Source organism: Gymnoscopelus braueri (assembly GCF_963280865.1).
Source record: "Gymnoscopelus braueri genome assembly, chromosome: 21".
NCBI lineage: Eukaryota > Metazoa > Chordata > Actinopteri > Myctophiformes > Myctophidae > Gymnoscopelus > Gymnoscopelus braueri.
In genome coordinates this window covers 3,470,348-3,488,236 of record NC_137623.1, presented here as the reverse complement: position 1 = coordinate 3,488,236, position 17,889 = coordinate 3,470,348, and the positions used below count along the sequence as shown (strand labels likewise).

The following is a 17,889-nucleotide window of genomic DNA, read 5'->3' as shown; positions in this document are numbered from 1 at the left end:
GGCATAATTTAATACAGTATTTGAAAACAGCCGATCTACAAGCTCACAGCGCATCACTATTTGCAATGTGTTGTAGCTATTGTAGGTTGTAGCTATTTTAAAACATTTTAACAAGCATTTTCAAATGCAAAATGTGTTATATTCAAAATTATTCAAAGACTTCTATAGAGTTATATATTATGTATTCTATTGCTAGTTTGACCACTTAAATATTCTTTCATCTTAACCCATTAAGACCAGGAACGCTTTAAAAAGTATATACATTCGAAGACCCACGATTAAAATAAAAAATAGCAGATCTACAAGCTCATAGCGCGGCACTCTATGCCGCGCTATGAGCTTGTATCTGTTTTTGAATAGCCAAAGAAATCTAAAAATGACACACATACGTTCCCGCTCTTAATGGGTTAAACCAAATGAGTGAAATCAGTCATGGTGACTGAGAACCACCAACCACTAGATCTGATACATAAAGATGCATCAGTCCTACAAGCTACAACAACACACTATCAACACAATAAATACATCCAAGAACCAATAGCAAAACAATAAACAAGGTAAATAGTCACCAGTGCTGTAAAGTAACTAAGTACATTTACTCAAGTACTGTACTTTTCTACAATTTTGAGGTAGGCCTACTTTTATACCTACAGTAGGCTATCTGAAAATAGCAGATCTACAAGCTCACAACGTGTCGCGATGTGACGCTTTGTGAGCTTGTATGTTTTCAAACATTTTAGTACTTTTGCTTTTGGTACTTTAAGTACATTTTGATACCAATACTTGCATACTTTTACTCAGGTAAATTTTGAATTCCGGACTTTAACTTGTAACAGAGTACTTCTACATTGGGGAATTGATACTTTTACTTAAGTAAAACATTTGAGTACTTTTTTCCACCAGTGACAGTGACGTAGTGTATACTGGAGTAGGCATTGTTGTCAGTGGTGGAAATAGCACACAAAAATATCAATACTGCAATGCAGAAATACTGTGTAATGTTACAAGTAAAAGTCTGGTATTACAAATTTACTTGAGTAAAAGTACAAAAGTATTGAACTTTGGAAATACTCCAGAAAAGTAAAAGTGCTTAAAATTCTTACTTAAGTAGAGTACTTAAGTAAATGTACTTAGTTACTTTACACCACTGATTGTTGTTAAGCTTACGCACAGGAGCGGCAGTTAAATTGTTGCGTTAAGTTAAGACATTTCACAGACTAAGATACAAAGACACAAAGCCTTAAGATACAAAGAAGCCAAAACATAAAGGACAGACGATACGATGACAGATACAATGCCACAAGTCTCTTACCTTCAGGGGCCGGCAGTGGCTCAGGGGTAGAGCGGCCGGATGGTTAACCGTGAGGCTCCCAGTTCAAACCCGATCCTGGGCTCCCCCAGAGTTAGCGTCGAAGTAATCTGAGTTCCCAGAAGTGTTCGCCAGCTCTCGCATACAAACGGGAGGGGAGGGGAGGGGCGAGGAACTTCTGGGCCAAAACCCCTGTATTTGTGGGCGGGATGTAACTTACGCTCAGAATCTGAGCGGACACGCCTCTTACCGGTCTGAGAGCTGTGCAACTCGTCTAAACAGTCCGACGAGAGGCAAACAGCAGTACACAACAATGGCGGCCGCAATTTCTCAAGGAGAAATTGCTTCCCGTCACTCCTATTTACATGTAACACCCACTGCATGTGGATCCCGCCCCCTTTTCTTCATTGGCTGTTGATTTGAATCAGAACGCAGTGGCCGCGCCCCTGCTGTACAGGCTCTGAGGTGGCGTCTCCCAGACTAGTGTCGAAGTGTCCTTGTGCAAGACGCTGAATGAACCTGATGAACAGGTTTGGTGCCTTGCATGGTTTCCTCCGTCATCGGTGTGTGTGTGTGTGTGTGTGTGTGTGTGTGTGTGTGTGTGTGTGTGTGTGTGTGTGTGTGTGTGTGTGTGTGTGTGTGTGTGTGTGTGCGTGTGTGTGTGTGTGTGTGTGTGTGTGTGTGTGTGTGTGTGTGTGTGTGTGTGTGTGTGTGTGTGTGTGTGTATGTGTGCGCGTGTGTGTGTGTGTGTGTGTGTGTGTGTGTGTGTGTGAGTGAGAGAGACAGCACAAAGCATTCCAATGTTTAAAAACAACAGCAACAAAATATAAGACATTCCACAAATGGTTGTTTAAACAGTAATGTTTTTAAGTGGTTTTAAGTGTTTTTAAGCTTTCCGTACAGCTGCAAAGTCGATGAGTTTAACGTCGTTTAAAACAATCAGATAGGAATTTTCTGTTTAGGTGTATGGGCTGTTAGGGCCAGAAAGTAGTTTTTTTGCCACTCAGTAGGCGTTCCCGCATAACTTCCGGCTACGATGATGTCACGCGCATAGCCTCTATTACCGCCCAACCTGGTACAAGGAATGACCGATAGACCCTGGTCAGACCTTATAAGGTCCTGCTGGGCATGTATGGTTGTATCAGGTCAGTGGAGGGTCCTGCACATCACTACATGCTTCAAAGTGAGGCTCTACTCGCAGCACTGGTGGACCAATGTACTCTACCCCAGTACTTGAGTCAAAGTATAGATACTCCTGGTAATACATTACTCAACTACAAATTAAAGTTGTTTCCAGTTAAGGTATTGGAGTAAGTGCTTTTAAAAAGTGCATTTTCTTTTTAATATCAAAGCATGCTGTATTAAAATGTAGACATAGGACCTTGTGAACCCATTTTCTGCCATGTCGCGAGATACAGTATGTCTTCATATGTGTCACCTTGTTCCTGGACATTCCTACAAGTTTGGCTTGTACTGACAGTGAGGCATCCCCCCCAAAGTGCAAGGAGACATTGAATTTCTCCGTCCGTCTACTAAATGCTGCTCGCCATTTCTTCTGTAAAACTTATGCTGCACTATTGTCTTATTTTTATTACGTTCACCCCTTGCGCTCTCGTAAATCAAAATCAATTTCCGCGCTCTGTAATGACGTCAGTGGTGCTCAGGTCTCGCTGCAAGTGACGTTTTGGACAGTTTGATGTGAGACTTGGGAGGTTAGAGCAGGTTACTGTGTTCAGACTGAGACCAAGGGGCCAGCTTGAGATTTTTACATTGACTCCAATACGGAAGAGACAGTTCATATGAATGGCCTGTAGTTTCACTGTTTTACCCCTGCTGGTGTCAGAGAGAATTTATCTTAACGCAATTTATCTTAACGCAAGCGGATGGATTTTTGACAAACTTTAGACTTGGTTTTCTTACCTTAATAAAAACTGTCATAAATACTATATATTCTTCCAGTCGCTAGTTTAAAGTCTTTTTTCAATCACCATGATGTGTTTTGGTAAACTATGGTCCCATTTATTTAAAAATGTACGATAAAGTAGGTTATGCTCTAGGAGGGGCGGGATGATTTGATTGACAAGCTACACAACCAATAGCATTCATTCCCCGCCCCCGCTTTTGATTGACACGCTACCCAACCAATACTGGTCTGGTGGCATTCTGCAGGATATGACGCGATGTTGAAAGATGGCGGATTTGAAATTGCTGAACAATCAGCTTCATATACGGTCTGTAGAAACCAGAGGTGTGGCTTAGTCCATTCTTTTCATACAGTCTATGACTGAGACGCATCTTTAGAATGTTGAATCAGATTTGAAACCACCTCTGAATGTGGGACTGATTGATCATGAAAATGCATGCGGCCGGGCCCACCACGGTTAAAGGAGAATTTTGGACTAAGTTTTTCTTACCTTTTCTATTATGTTATGATATCTTAGGATGAATGGTACAGTAGAACATTTTCATAACTCCATCCCGATTTTCATAACTCCATCCCGGGTCCGCCACAGCTTAAAACGTGCGCGGATAGGCCTTGCGTTAGATCACACATTTGAATAGCTTTTTTTTTATTAATTTTTTTTAGATCTGACGTTCATAGTGACAGAACACTGTCCAAAAAAAAAAAAAAAAACAGAAGTCTCGCTAGACGAGATTGAAATCTCGTCTAGCGAGACTTCTATATATATATATTTTTTTTTTGGTTGCATAGAGTGTTCTGTCACTATGAACGTCAGATAAAAAAAAAAAGAAAAAAAAAAAGCAATTAAAATATGCGATCTAGCGCAAGGCCTATCCGCGCACGTTTTAAGCTGTGGCGGACCCGGGATGGAGTTATGACAATGTTCTACTGTACCATTCATCCTAAGATATAACATAATAGAAAAGGTAAGAAAAACTTAGTCCAAAATTCTCCTTTAAGTGGTCAGCTGGGGGCCGGGCCCACCACGGTTAAGTGGACAGCTGGGTGGGCCGCAAACAACTTTTGAGGTGTTCAAGTACGCCCCCCCCCCCACCCTCCCCCCTCCTCCTCCTCCACCTGATCCAGAACAGGTTGTGAGCATAGTGGACACACACAGTGGTGGAAAAAAGTACTCACATTTTGTACTTAAGTAAAAGTATCCATACTGCAATGTAGAAATGCTCTATTAAGTAAAAGTCCGGAATAAAACAATGACTTCAGTTAAAGTACAAAAGTATTGTTATTAAAATAGAGTAGAATGCTCTTTATGCAGAATGTCCCATTTCAAGTTTTCAAATGCATACAAATCTTCTGAAAATGAGCTTGTGGATCGGCTATTTTCAAATGGCCGAAATGGTAACCGCCTTCCATTCCGACATCTCACTACTCCGACTAGTGGTTTCCGCATGCGGTTAGGGTTAGGGTTAGGGTTAGGTATAGGGTTAGTAACCGTCGGAAAGGCGACATGTCGGAAAGCCGACATGTAACCGGCCGAAATGTATAGGGCTGAAGTGGTTAATGTATGTTTTTTTGATAATAATCAAAATCTACAAAGTAACTAGTAACTAAAGTTTTCAAATAATTGTAGTGGAGTAAAAGTATAATGTTTGCCTCTGAGATGTAGTGGAGTAGAAGTACAAGTACTGAAAATTGGAAATACTCCAGTAAAGTAAAACGTCCTCAAAACTGCACTTAAGTACAAATAATGCTTCAGGTAACGTTTAGTATAAGCTCACTGAGACACAGTCACAGTTAACCATAGAAAGGACCTGGAGGCTCTGGAAATGCAGAAAATAAACTAGGCTAACAGCAGGCCTAACATTGATATAAAAAACCCTCTTAAAACCCCATCCCCCTACCTTTTACTAATTCCTTCAGTGTTTTTCAAATCCACCATCTTTCTATATCACGTCATATCGCGTCATATCCTGCAGAATGCCACCAGACCAGTATTGGTTGGGTAGCTTGTCAATCAAGAGCGGGGGCGGGGAATGAATGCTATCGGTTGAATAGCTTGTCAATCAAATCATCCCGCCCCTCCTAGAGCATAGCCTACTTTATCGTCAATTTTAGAATAAATGGGACCATAATTTACCAAAACGCATATCATGATGATTGAAAGGACACTTTAAACTATAGCGACTGGAAGTATATAGTATTTATGACAATGTTTATTAAGGTAAGAACATCAAGTCTAAAGTTCGTCAAAAACCCTTTCGCTTGCACTGAGATAAATTCTTTCTGACACCATGGGGTAAAACAGCAAAACTACAGGTCATTTATATGAACTGTCACTTGAACAGCAGGAAGCTGGGCCCTTGATTCTGCCACGGACCCCCGTATGAAAATATTTGGTGCCAGGGTCCCCCCATACAAGATGTGTGTTAAATGTTTCAAAAATAGATAAATAGCCATCAGTATATATATACTGTACGGTTACTTTATCATTCTATTTCATTAGGTTGACCTCAGATGAAACCTCCAGTGGAGCCTGCAGTCATCTTGGTTCCAGTGGTGTAAAGTAACTAAGTACATTTACTCAAGTACTGTACTTAAGTACACTTTTGAGGTATTTTTTACATTACTTGAGTTTTTTTTCCAATATTCAATACTTTTTCTTCTACTCCACTACATCTCGGAGGCAAATATTGTACTTTTACTCCACTACAATTTCAAAACTTTAGTTGCTAGTTACTTTGCATAATACATTATTATATCATAAAACATACATTAACCACTTCAGCCCTATTTTATACCTAGGACCATAGATCAACAAGCTCACAAAGCGTCGCATCGCAACGCGTTGTGAGCTTGTAGATCTGCTATTTTCAAACATTTTAGTACTTTCACTTTTGGTACTTTAAGTATATTTTACATTTTGAACACAGGCCTTTTACTTGTAACAGTTTTTTTTATATTGCGGTATTGCTACTTTACTTAAAGCGATATTTCACTTTAAAAAACACTTTGGGTCATTTTATCGTCTACTCAGGCTTTCGGGAGCACCCCGGACAGTTTTTAAGTTGCTTGATTCAGTATTTGGATATTTGATATTCATTTTATCAGACACACCCCCTTCCTATACAAACCCATTGTAACTTCAAACTCCCTTTTTAACATTCATCAAAATTCATCAAAAACACCCGTCCTTGGTTCTGGTGACTCACCCTGCCCTCCTTATATGTAAGGGGCCGTGTTTTTTTATAACCCTTTTCATTTATTTTTATTATTTTTTTTATTGTATTGAATTGTTTTCAGTTTCCCCAAAAAATATAAAAAATACATGAAAAAGGTTATCAAAAAAACACGCCCCCTTGCGTATTAGGAGGGCAGGGTGAGTCACCAGAACCAAGGACGGGTGTTTTTGTTGAATCTAACGTGTTAAAAATGTAGTTTGAAGTTATAATGGGTTTGTATAGGATGGGGCGTGTCTGATAAAATGAATATCAAATATCTAAATACTGAATCAAGCAACTTAAAAACTGTCTGGGGGGCTCACAAGCCTGAGTAGACGATAAAATGACCCAAAGTGTTTTTGAAAGTGAAATATCCCTTTAAGAAAAACCTTTGCGTACTTGTTCCACCACTGCTTGGTTCTCCATGCATCATGTCTATCTCACCACTACTTTCTGCTCATGCATCCTTCATCAGAACGTCCACATTTGTAGATGTGGGACAACCTTTGTGATCAATGTCCATGTGTAGAATCCTACAGCACCAGTTCCTGAGCTGGGAGCTCATTTATTTATCACTTCTACCTCCTGATAGATGATAGGCTTGAGAGTAACTGCATTTACTTGAGTACATATCAGAACATGTTCTTTTGCAAGCCTCTGTCATTATAACATAATTCTAACTATTAAAATATCAGCAAGATGGCCAAAGGAATGATAGCTTTGCTTGTACCTCCAGAAGTCCATGTATTCTAATAAAGTTACCTGATTCTGAAAAGTGCTCAATGGTCAGCAAAGGTCAGCAGTTGGAAATGTGTTATTAATGCATTGAACGACCTAAAACCACCTTTAGAAAAAAAATGTCATACCCAAAGTATACCCCACTCAGTCCTGTTTATATTGGCCAATAAATGGTTAATAACGCTAATTATGCTAATTACTCAACACTTAACGCTTAACAACAAAGTTGAATAACATACACTAGGCCTATAGATTATATTCCAATAATTAAAGCACCTCTCTATTTTGCAATAGAGAGGTACTGTATGGTTACATACTGTATAACAAAGAAAACAAATCTCAATGCTGACAGCTGGTCAGCAGGTGGTTTCATGAATGTATGTATAAAGACAATATTTTGGACCAATAATAAAAACTAACTATATACCACATTTCACACACAACCTCAGCGGCTGCCGGACTATTATATTTTGGGGAAAGTGAAAAAACCCACTGAGGAGAAACATGTGGATCAGACAGAATGACGGACACAGGTTAGTTAAATGTAGGATAATGAACGGCATTGACCTGATCATGTAGCAGAGATTCTTCCTTAGAGCAGTGATTCTCAATCTTATTAGTCCGTGACCCCCAACAATAATCATATGTGAACTGGGGACCCCCCACCCTGACAAGCACTTGGAACTGCAGGAGTTGAGGCATTACATGTTGTTTGACCCCACAGATACAAATTGTGAAAATAGCCAATCAGCTAATTTCAAAATGTTTGCCTCTTTCTTAGGTAATATTTGACTATTTGGTAAATGTTTGACATTATTTTATGGTATAGTTTGTTGATTATTTTTGATGGAATGAATTTACATCAAAAGAGGTGTTCCGCTGTTTTAAATTGTAGGTTGTTGAATGTGCAGATACCATGTATGCACAATGTTGCACATTAAGCTAATCATCTTAACCTTTATATTGTGATGTAAGCCTGGCTGCTTGGTCATGAGTTGTGAAAGTAGTCCAGTTCACACAGCATGGTACTCACAATAGGCCTGACATGTTAGCTTACTCACTGTTGTTGTAACAGAGCCCTATTTTAGTGAAACCACAACCCAAGCTGCTATAAGCATGAGCAAGTTAGCACACAAGCCACTAAACAAGACATATTTCTTTAGACCGGGAACACATAAGATGTATTTGGCTATTAAAACAATTGCAGATCTACAGGCATGTAGATCTGCAATGTTTTTTTAAAATCTTGATTTGAAAAAAAATCTTTGAATATACTGAATATATTTTTTAAAAGCGAACATTTTTAACTCCAATATTTGATTCTGGGCCGGGGGGTCCCTGGAACAACATATTTTGAGATGGGGGTCTGTGGCCAAATACATATCATTCTAGGAAAGTTGGAGCACCACTGATATAGCAACATACTGTTAGGATTTAGAATAGTTTTTTTTGTATTTGACCTCCAGAAGCAAAGATTTGAGTAACAAATGTTCGCTTTAAAAATATATATATTCAAAGATTTGCACAAAGTTTGACGATTTTTCAAAAATAGTAGATCTACAAGCTCATAGCGCCTTTTCATTTTTTCATTGACACTTTTTCTATGGATCAGTCACCCCATGGAGACTTGAATTCATGGATATTGTTTTGTTGTTGTCGCATTCCTAAGCCAATAGTTTGATGACCAGCGGACCGGTAGGCAGCGATTTCTGTCATCCGCTGCCGGTCATTAACCTTCGTTTATATTGTTCAATAAAAAGCCTTTTAATCCGATCTGTGGCCATGATCTCATAGCTATAATGTATCAGAGAGCAATACACCTCCAAACCAACAGGGTCGCGTAGTTGAAAGCATTATGGCAAAAAAACTGAGAAAATGGCCACCGATCGGATTAAAATGCTTTTTATTGAACTATACAGAAGATACGGGTACTTCTGAGGGCGCGTGCAAAATGGTAACATCCGTAGCCATGGGGTCAGCACTTTATATTTGAAATCTGAACGTTTATATAGATGTACGGGTTGTAAATGGAGAAATCCACCACACACGGTTGAAGTGCATATATGACAGTCATGTTTCAGGGCGAGGTTTGAATTAATAGCCTATAACGCGAACTGTAGCGTTAGCGGATGTTTTCTCTGGCACACGGCACATGGTGGTCTGTCAGATCAAACAGAATGCCCAGAACAAGAGCAAACAGTCATGTAACGTCACGTCACGTCACGTCACGTCGTCACGTCACAAACAAGCAAACACTGAACACCACAGCAGCAGTGTCACACAGGTGGTTACCCCAAGCATCTCCCGATAAGGTATGGAACATCCTGTTCTAAATTTGATCAATCTGATCATTTCCGTTGTGTATTTAATAGCAAATAGGTGTCAATGCTTACTAGGGATACAGGAAAGGTGGGCACCTCGATGTAAAAAAATATATTTTGTCCAAAATGTAAAAAAAAACAAGACCAGGAGACCTGGTTCCAGACTTCACATGACGTGTCAGCCTGTGTCTATGCCCATGTATGCACGAAAGGGGGACAGACTTTTATGGCTGGGGCCTAAGGACAAAGTGACCAAAACCTGTTTTTTGCCCATGTATGGAGAAAACAGGTACAAAACATGCCCATGTATGGACGAAAGGGGGACAGACTTTTATGGCTGGGGCCTAAGGACAAAGTGACCATATGCCCATGTATGGAGAAAACAGGTACAAAGCCTCATGTAAGCCAGACCCCCTGGGTCCGGCAATAAACATTCTACATGATTATTTTTTTAAGTCGGATAAATCAACATGCATTTAATAAATGAATCAATTGGCATATATACTGTACAGTAGTGCCCATATGAAGAACAACTCTGAGCATACAATATAATGACATTATTTATTGATTTGTTTCAAAAAAATCTAGACTATTTAATTGTTCAATTTGGGCATTTTGGTAACATTTACTTAAGAGTAATAATTAATATAATATATTACTCTTGCTCAGACTACTTTAAAATGAAGGTAATAAGTAATAAAATATATTAAAAATATAAAGTAACTTGACCAATACTGCTGAAAAAAACATAAGTCAGACACATGATTCCATTTCATGAGTTCAAACATTTTAAAGGCATTTGTCAATTCTTTGTGTCCTGAGGTCGTTTGTGAAACATCATGTGTTTAATCTCTGAAACAGTCAATGTGTGTCCATGCCGTAGCCAGGCACCTGGCCTGTTGAAGTGTCCTTGAGCAAGGCATTGCCATTGCTCGTTTATTTTGAAGTTGCTTTGGATGATCATGTCATAAAAAATATGAATAAAATATAATGATCCAACTTCAGTGTGTCCAACTCAAGTACATTGGTACAGTTTTACATCAACCCAAGATGTTCAGAGAGGAATGGGTCGGTTTGAAAGAGAAACAATATCATAATTGAACTTGCAGCAGTTCCTTTGCTCCACACTGTGTCGATGATAAAACGTGCCTTTTCATGTTTCACTTGCTCCACGTGGGCCTTATCATACTCTTCTTTGATTATCACGTTCTTCTCTAAAAGTTTGTCCAGGAGACTGTTGAGGACAGGATCTGAAACGCTGTTGATGAATCTGCTCCGCACGTCACACAGTCTGGCTTCTGCTGGAAGAGTCGGTGTGCGTTGAGCGTGTTGCTTTATAGCAGGAGCTATCCCAGGAGATGTTACACAGCGTTTCCATGCACAGTCAGAGGTGTTACTGTGTCTTAGAAGCAATGTAACAAGCTCAAACCTGCCCTTTAAAATCACATCAAATGTTTCGATGTAATTGTGATAGGATGATTCATCAACTTCAAATGGTGCCATATCAGGTTGAATGATGATGGAATCATCTTGAGGGGAAGTGGAGAGGGTGTATTCTTGCTTTGGGATTAGTTTACAGGGAGGGTTTCCAATGTAAATCTCTTCTCCAACTAGCTTCCTCCGTCTCCTCTGCACTTCATCCAGTACAACGTTCCCAGGTAGCAGCAACACTTTCAGGGTTGATATGGTGTCATCATTATCATTACCATCAATAGGTGGTTTATAAAACAGTGACACCAATGCCTGGACAGGACGGGGCCCGAACAACATATCGATGATGACACCAAATACAGACAACCCAGTTACATCTATGATAACATGAGTTTCTGTGATCATATGGGGTTTGATCAGCTCAAAGCCATCATCATCCATCACATGGACAACAGACAAGGATTTGCCTCCACCCATGGAGAGGATCTCACAATGTGGAAATTGCAACTGACACACAGACCCCTGAGAACCTTTTATGTCAAACAGTGGTCCTGCAGGCCTCTTCATGCCAAGCTGGGATAGAAGCCCTCGGTCCCAATGGACTGTCCTGTAAGTCACATCTCCCTCTGTCTTCATCTTAAACACCAGGTCGGTCACGCTGCATTGGAACAGTCCTGCTTGGGTGCAGTGGAGCCTGTAGCTTTCCTTGTTTTCTACAACAATGATATCAGGTGTAATTTTCTGTGTTTTGTCCAGTAGTGTAACATCATTTACGCTGTGGGCCCGCTTTGCTCTGAAACTTGTCTTGTTCTCTAAACATGGAATTTGGCTCAGTGAGGGCAAGCTGTGAGAACGAGGCAGAGAGATGGATTCTTTTATCCTCAAACCACTGAAGCATGAATTTAGATCAGTTTCATCTTGGAGCTCCAAGGAAGGATGTGGAGAGGACAGTGGCTCTGTAACAGGCTGGTCTGTGGTTGACGAATCACAGGCTGTGTCACATGACATCATTTCATCTGGGGAATCATGGGAAGACTGTTGTGATGTGGGTGAGGAAGACAACATGGGGGAGACTATAACAACAGAGGGATACATGTTGGGTGTAATTACTTCCTGTGAAGCATCTTGAGAAGAGGGAATATCAGACTCATCTAAAGTTGAAGAGGGAAGCAGAGGGTGGTTTGATGAAGGAAGATCATCCTTCTTCTCTTCGTTTCTTCTCTTTCTGTCCTGTGTTCTCTGTGAAGAAACCATGTGTGGTCTGTTGAGAGTGGAGTCAGAGGATGTGCTAGGAGATGGAGAAGGAGTTTCAGTGCTTGAGTGATGCTTGCCAGGTTCCAGTGGGTAGACTTGGGGTTCAGACTGGGACTGAATGGGAGGGTTATCACCAGGTGTGAAGGGAGGGTCAAACAGAGTCTCCTCAGATACTATCTCCTCAAGCATCTCTGTAGCATGCTTCACTCTGCTTCTGGCTCTTTCTTCATCCAACTCTTTAGACTTCTCTGGAGTGTCTTCCATCTCACTATGTTTCACTCCTCTCATATACTCCCACATTCTTCCAAAGAACACCCTTACTCTGTTTTTTTCTATCTTCTGATCTAAAGTGTCTACCATCTCACTATGCTTCACTTCTTCAGCTGTGGAGGAGGAGGCTGTGAGACGTCCTTTTTGCTTTACAGTGCTCATCTTCTCTTCTTTTAATTTAGTCCCAGACACAACATGGGAATGAGTAGTTCCCTAAAAAAGAGAATATAAAATTAAATCATGGACATTTAACCTATTAACCGCATTGACACACTAGTAAATGGCACTCAGCCTAAACAAAGCCACACAGAAAAGCACTAACCCCTAATAATACTTCAGAATATTCATTTTCCGCAGGTATGTTCAAATCAGAGGATCATGACTCAGTATTAAGCCAATATTTCAGGGTGAAAACAGAGAACAGCTGTCTGCCAGGGTGAGAAGAGAAAAAGGAATGTATTATTTATATATTATTTCATTTATTATTTTAATACCTTGGGCATTCATGCTGCTGACAGTGTTTACTGTCGCAACAGTTATTCTGCATGATTATGTATTGTCCAGAAGGAGTTGACCCTGCAAGCCTTTAATGCAAAGACCCTAACCCCAACATCTAAGCCTTTATGTACAGACCTTAACCCCAACATCTAAGCCTTTATGTACAGACTCTAACCCCAACATCTAATCCTTTATGTACAGACCCTAACCCCAACATCTAAGCCTTTATGTACAGACCCTAACCCCAACATCTAAACCTTTATGTACAGACCCTAACCCCAACATCTAATCCTTTTTGCATAGACCCTAACCCCATCATCTAAGCCTTTATGTACAGACCCTAACCCCAACATCTAATCCTTTATACAAAGACCCTAACCTCTAAATCTTAGGTAGCATGTTTGTTTGTCTGTCCGGCCCACAGCAGAGTCCTGCAACGGGCCGGGTACCCGCGGATACCCGACGGGTACCCGCGTTTGACGGGTGAAAACGGGTGAAAATTTTACTTTGATAAGATCACGGGTACGGGGACGGGCGGTACTGAACTAATCGCGGGCGGGTATCATTTTACTGTGAAAATCAGAGAGCACTGTTTCCGCCCAAACAACGTCACTTGTGTAACTTAAAACAGCACAACGGCATGGAGCATGCTGGTCAGTTATCTTAACTCACAAAAACACATTGAACATCCTGTTAAACCTTCAAATTAAAACCATCTGATGACGTAAACAACGACACATGTGTGCTGCGTAGATGCACGTTTGCGCGCATGGCTTAAGCTCGCTCCTCCGTCCTCACTTTGATTTCTGTACCAACCTGACCACTGAATGTAGCGCTGTTGTTAAAGGCTGCTATCTTTTTCAACACACTTTTCAATAGGATTTACATTTTACACGGGTAAACGGGCGGACAACGGGTCGTTTATTTGACGGGCGGGGCTGGTTCGTATTTTGAAATAATCACGGGTGACGGGTCGGTCCACGGATCTGAGTATTGACGGGCGGGGCAGGCGCGGGTTCTCAAAATTGGACCTGTGCAGGACTCTGGCCCACAGACACTCAACGATGCTCTACAAGCAGAATGGGTTGAACCCATATCATAGGCTGATAGCTGGGGGAAAAGTGTCCATCTAAGATATAAAGTGGTCCATGACGAGACAGCAGGTGTTTTCAGTCTCCTCCCACCAGTCATGATGAGAGGTACCATTGTGTCACGCAAATATTTACCAATCTTTGCCATATAAAAAAGAAAATTGCTATAATGTTCACCTATCATGACATGGTCAGAATAGGGATGCTAGGGTTACTTGTTTCTTCCACCACTGTTTGTTATTCCTTATCTCTACACATTGTGTTCTTTTCAAAGTAATAAGTTGAAGCTTTTTTGTTAGACAATTATCAAGTAATTTACATCTCTAATTCTCTATCATTAAATAAATAGTAATAATATGAAATAATACATTTCTCTACAGGACAGGCCTGGAATTGTGTTGTTGTTGTTATTATTATTATTATTGGCTAATGCTATATTAGGTCATTTTGCTGGGGACCCCCTGAGTGTGATCCTACGGCCTATTTGCTCATTTCTCTAATACAATCTGGCAACACTGGTGTTGGTATTGACAATAATTTCTCATTCATAAGATCAGGCCATATGGGAGAACAATGACTCAGAAACTGTTTCATGTAAATTGTGTAGAACAGTGTGTAAGACAGCTTACACATATTGTTATGAACTTCTAAGGTAGGTAGCTTACTAAAATGTTATCAGTTATAAAATCAAGTGCAAAACTGAAGTACTTTTTTTAGAAGTAGTATGACAGTAAAGTATAAAACCAAGTTCAAATGAATGACAAGTGTCAGCAATAGGAAGAGCAATATTGTGGGTGGATATGAAAACTTTGCCAATTATAACTAAGATTTTCTTTTTTAATGGTGCAGTTTGGTTGGGTTTTATTACATACTGTAATACTTTGTCTAATACTAAAAATAAAGAAAACTAAGAAGAACAAGATTTTTTTTGTAAAACTATAATCACCTCGTCACCAAGAGATGTTGATCTGTGACTTCTGAACTGCATCCACTTCAGAATAGACTGTTTTTTGCTCAAGTGCTCACTGTCATCACTGTCCTTCTCTACAGAAGAACAAACAAACAAACATTCATTACACATGAAGAGTATAGAAGACATGAGGGCTGATACATTGTTTAATGACTGTAGGCTACATAATATCACTATAAACTCAATTAACCATATTCTCACAGCGGCCATTTTGTTCTTACATCATATTTGAAGGTGGCCCCTCCCCCTCCAGTATGAAGTAAGAGTAAAATGGACACAGTGTGAACATGTTAGTTTAACCACATCAACCCTAGACTCACTATTCTGAACAGCTCATAATGGATGAACATTCTGTGAAAATGGACGAACAACTGACACAATTAGCCGATCTACAAGCTAACAACGAGTCGCGTTGTGAGCTTGTAGATCTGCTATTTTTGACAAAAACATTTGGTGTAGAGGGGAGAAAGGAGTGGACCAAGTACAGACCCCTGGGGGGGACCCAGTCAATGAAGTATATAAGGTTTAAGTGGTATAGAGAGAGAGAGAGAGAGAGAGAGAGAGAGAGAGAGAATGTGTGTGTGTGTGTGTGTGTGTGTGTGTGTGTGTGTGTGTGTGTGTGTGTGTGTGTGTGTGTGTGTGTGTGTGTGTGTGTGTGTGTGTGTGTGTGTGTGTGTGTGTGTGTGTGTGTGTGTGTGTGTGTGTGTGTGTGTGTGTGTGCGCGCGTGCGTGGGTGAGTGTGTGTGTGGCTAGAACCTTACCCATCTTCATCTGCCACTTCTTCCTCAGCTCAGACCTCTTCTCATTCATCAGTTCATAGTATTTCTTCTGTATTTTACACATCAACAGACAATGACAGAGTGAAGCTACATCAAGTGTTAACACACTGTTCCTTAACCAGAGCTGACAACTCTCACAAAATGAGCGTGAGACAAACGTAAATGACCCTCTTCACATGCACTCACGCCACACATCATATTTCTCACGCTGTCAAATCACCCCAAGTGGAAAACTGTGTAAACTCATGCACCACTGAGACATCCACTTCTGCCGGGATTTGGGCGATAAAGTGAAATAAATTATTGTATCTGAAGTAGCCCCACCCGTTAACTGTAGTGAAAAGCAGAAATGTTAGGTGTGTGTGTGTGTGCGTCTCTTGTATGAAGGACGCTGCACACATTTACGCTCACGTCATTCCATTGATCATTACAGTGATATTCCCAGATGTCGCCGAAAGGAGGATCAACAACATAGATCTTAAGATTAACTAATGTTCTATTCTCTACACATCCAAAATGTTAGCTGTCGGGTGTACTCTGCAATTTTCTCTGTACGGTCAAGTTTATAATGTTAGTTTTTATTACTATTTCACAGATGACTAATTATTTAGAACTCTGTGTGTCATGCTGCTTTTACTTGTAACAGAGTATTTCTATATTGCAGTATTGATACCTTTAACCCCATGTAAGTAGAACACTGTTAACCTCATGATCCCTAGCTTCCCTATTCTGGGGAAAACATTCTGTGGAAATAGCAGATCTACAAGCTCACAATAGTGTGTAGATCTGTAGAGGGTCAAGAATAGACCCCTGAGGAACCCTGTTCAATTTAAGTATACAGGGTTTATATTGTTAATAAAGCTAAACTACAAGTTCACAACATGTCTGCTACGACGGTGGTCGTATTTGTGGTTATATTTAGTTATGATTTGGTTATAGTGTAGAATGGTGTGTGTGTGCCAGGTAGAGGTGAGACTGTGTGGGTGAATGTATGCAAATTCAGGTGTGCCAAGCCCGGAAGGCGATTGGTGGAGAGCTTACAGGAGTTCTGCCTTCCGAGTGGCTAATAGGATGGAGGTTCCCTATATCAGGGGTTCCCAAAGTAGACTGACGGTGGGGTCGCAAATTTATTTTGGGTCATAAAAAATTCAACAGAATGGATGAAATACAATCTAAAAATGATTACAAATAGTACATTTCACCATTTTAATACACTAAAAATGCGCACCAAACGTTCAAGTTTATGTGCATAAATGACCTCCAGGTTTAGGTGGGGTCGCGAGTCAATTTCCGCATTATTTTGGGGTCGCGGGCTGAAAAGTTTGGGAACCCATGCCCTACATGAGAGGAACACAGACCTCAGAGCCCGTCTTCCTCCTCTTCCAACTGGCCACCATAACTTCTGTTTGTTCAGTTATTTATGAGTTCTTTGCTTTGATATAGTTACTTTGAGTTGGTATAGGTTGCTTTTTAGCTGGTTGATCCTTTTTCTTATTGTTTATGTTAGGAAGGTAAGATATTGTATTCTTGGTTCTTTTGGTAGGTCAGAGATATTCATTTCCAATTAGTTATTTTGACTTTATTTTAATTTTTTTGTTATTCCTAAACCCTTATGTATGACCCTAACTTATGTTAACCACTTTGTTATTACTACATTTTGCACGTTAAACCCTTTGTTTGTGTGGCTACTTGAGTTGGGGAAGGCGGGAACATATTCATGTTGTGTCCCAGGTACCCCTAGACTGGGGCATAGCTGTCGCATCGTCAGGTTGTAGATCTGCTATTTTCACTACTTTTGAGTGACACTCTTGCATGATGAAATGGGGCATTAAGTTATGGGGGGGGATTGAAACGTGGAGATACAAGGTTTCTGCCCGACAACAACGATAACCACATTAACCCTTTATACGTAGTTGAACGGGGTCCCCCCAGGGCTCTGAACTAGGTCTGATGCTTTATTCTCTCAACACCAAATCTGTTTGCCTAAAATAGCCGATCTAAAAGCTCACAGCGGGTTGCATTGTGATGCATTGTAAGCTTGTAGATCGGCTATTTTCGTCGAATGTTCACCTCAGAAAAAGGACGCTAG

The 17,889-nt window shown here is 40.4% G+C and overlaps 1 protein-coding gene across 4 annotated transcripts in view; it reads right to left on the bottom strand.

Moving 5' to 3' along the window:
- Positions 1 to 17,889, bottom strand: part of LOC308077409 (uncharacterized protein) — a 312,304-nt gene that overhangs the window by 226,962 nt on the left and 67,453 nt on the right. For 2 of the 4 annotated variants that reach the window (XM_080418086.1, XM_080418087.1), the window contains one exon: positions 10,177 to 12,675. The exons of the other annotated variants lie outside the window; for them this stretch is intronic. In XM_080418086.1, coding sequence (XP_080274212.1) covers positions 10,543 to 12,675 — 2,133 coding nt within the window. In that variant the 3' untranslated portion in view covers positions 10,177 to 10,542. Of the gene's footprint in view, positions 1 to 10,176; positions 12,676 to 17,889 lie in introns of those variants that run through there. 4 annotated transcript variants of the gene reach the window in all.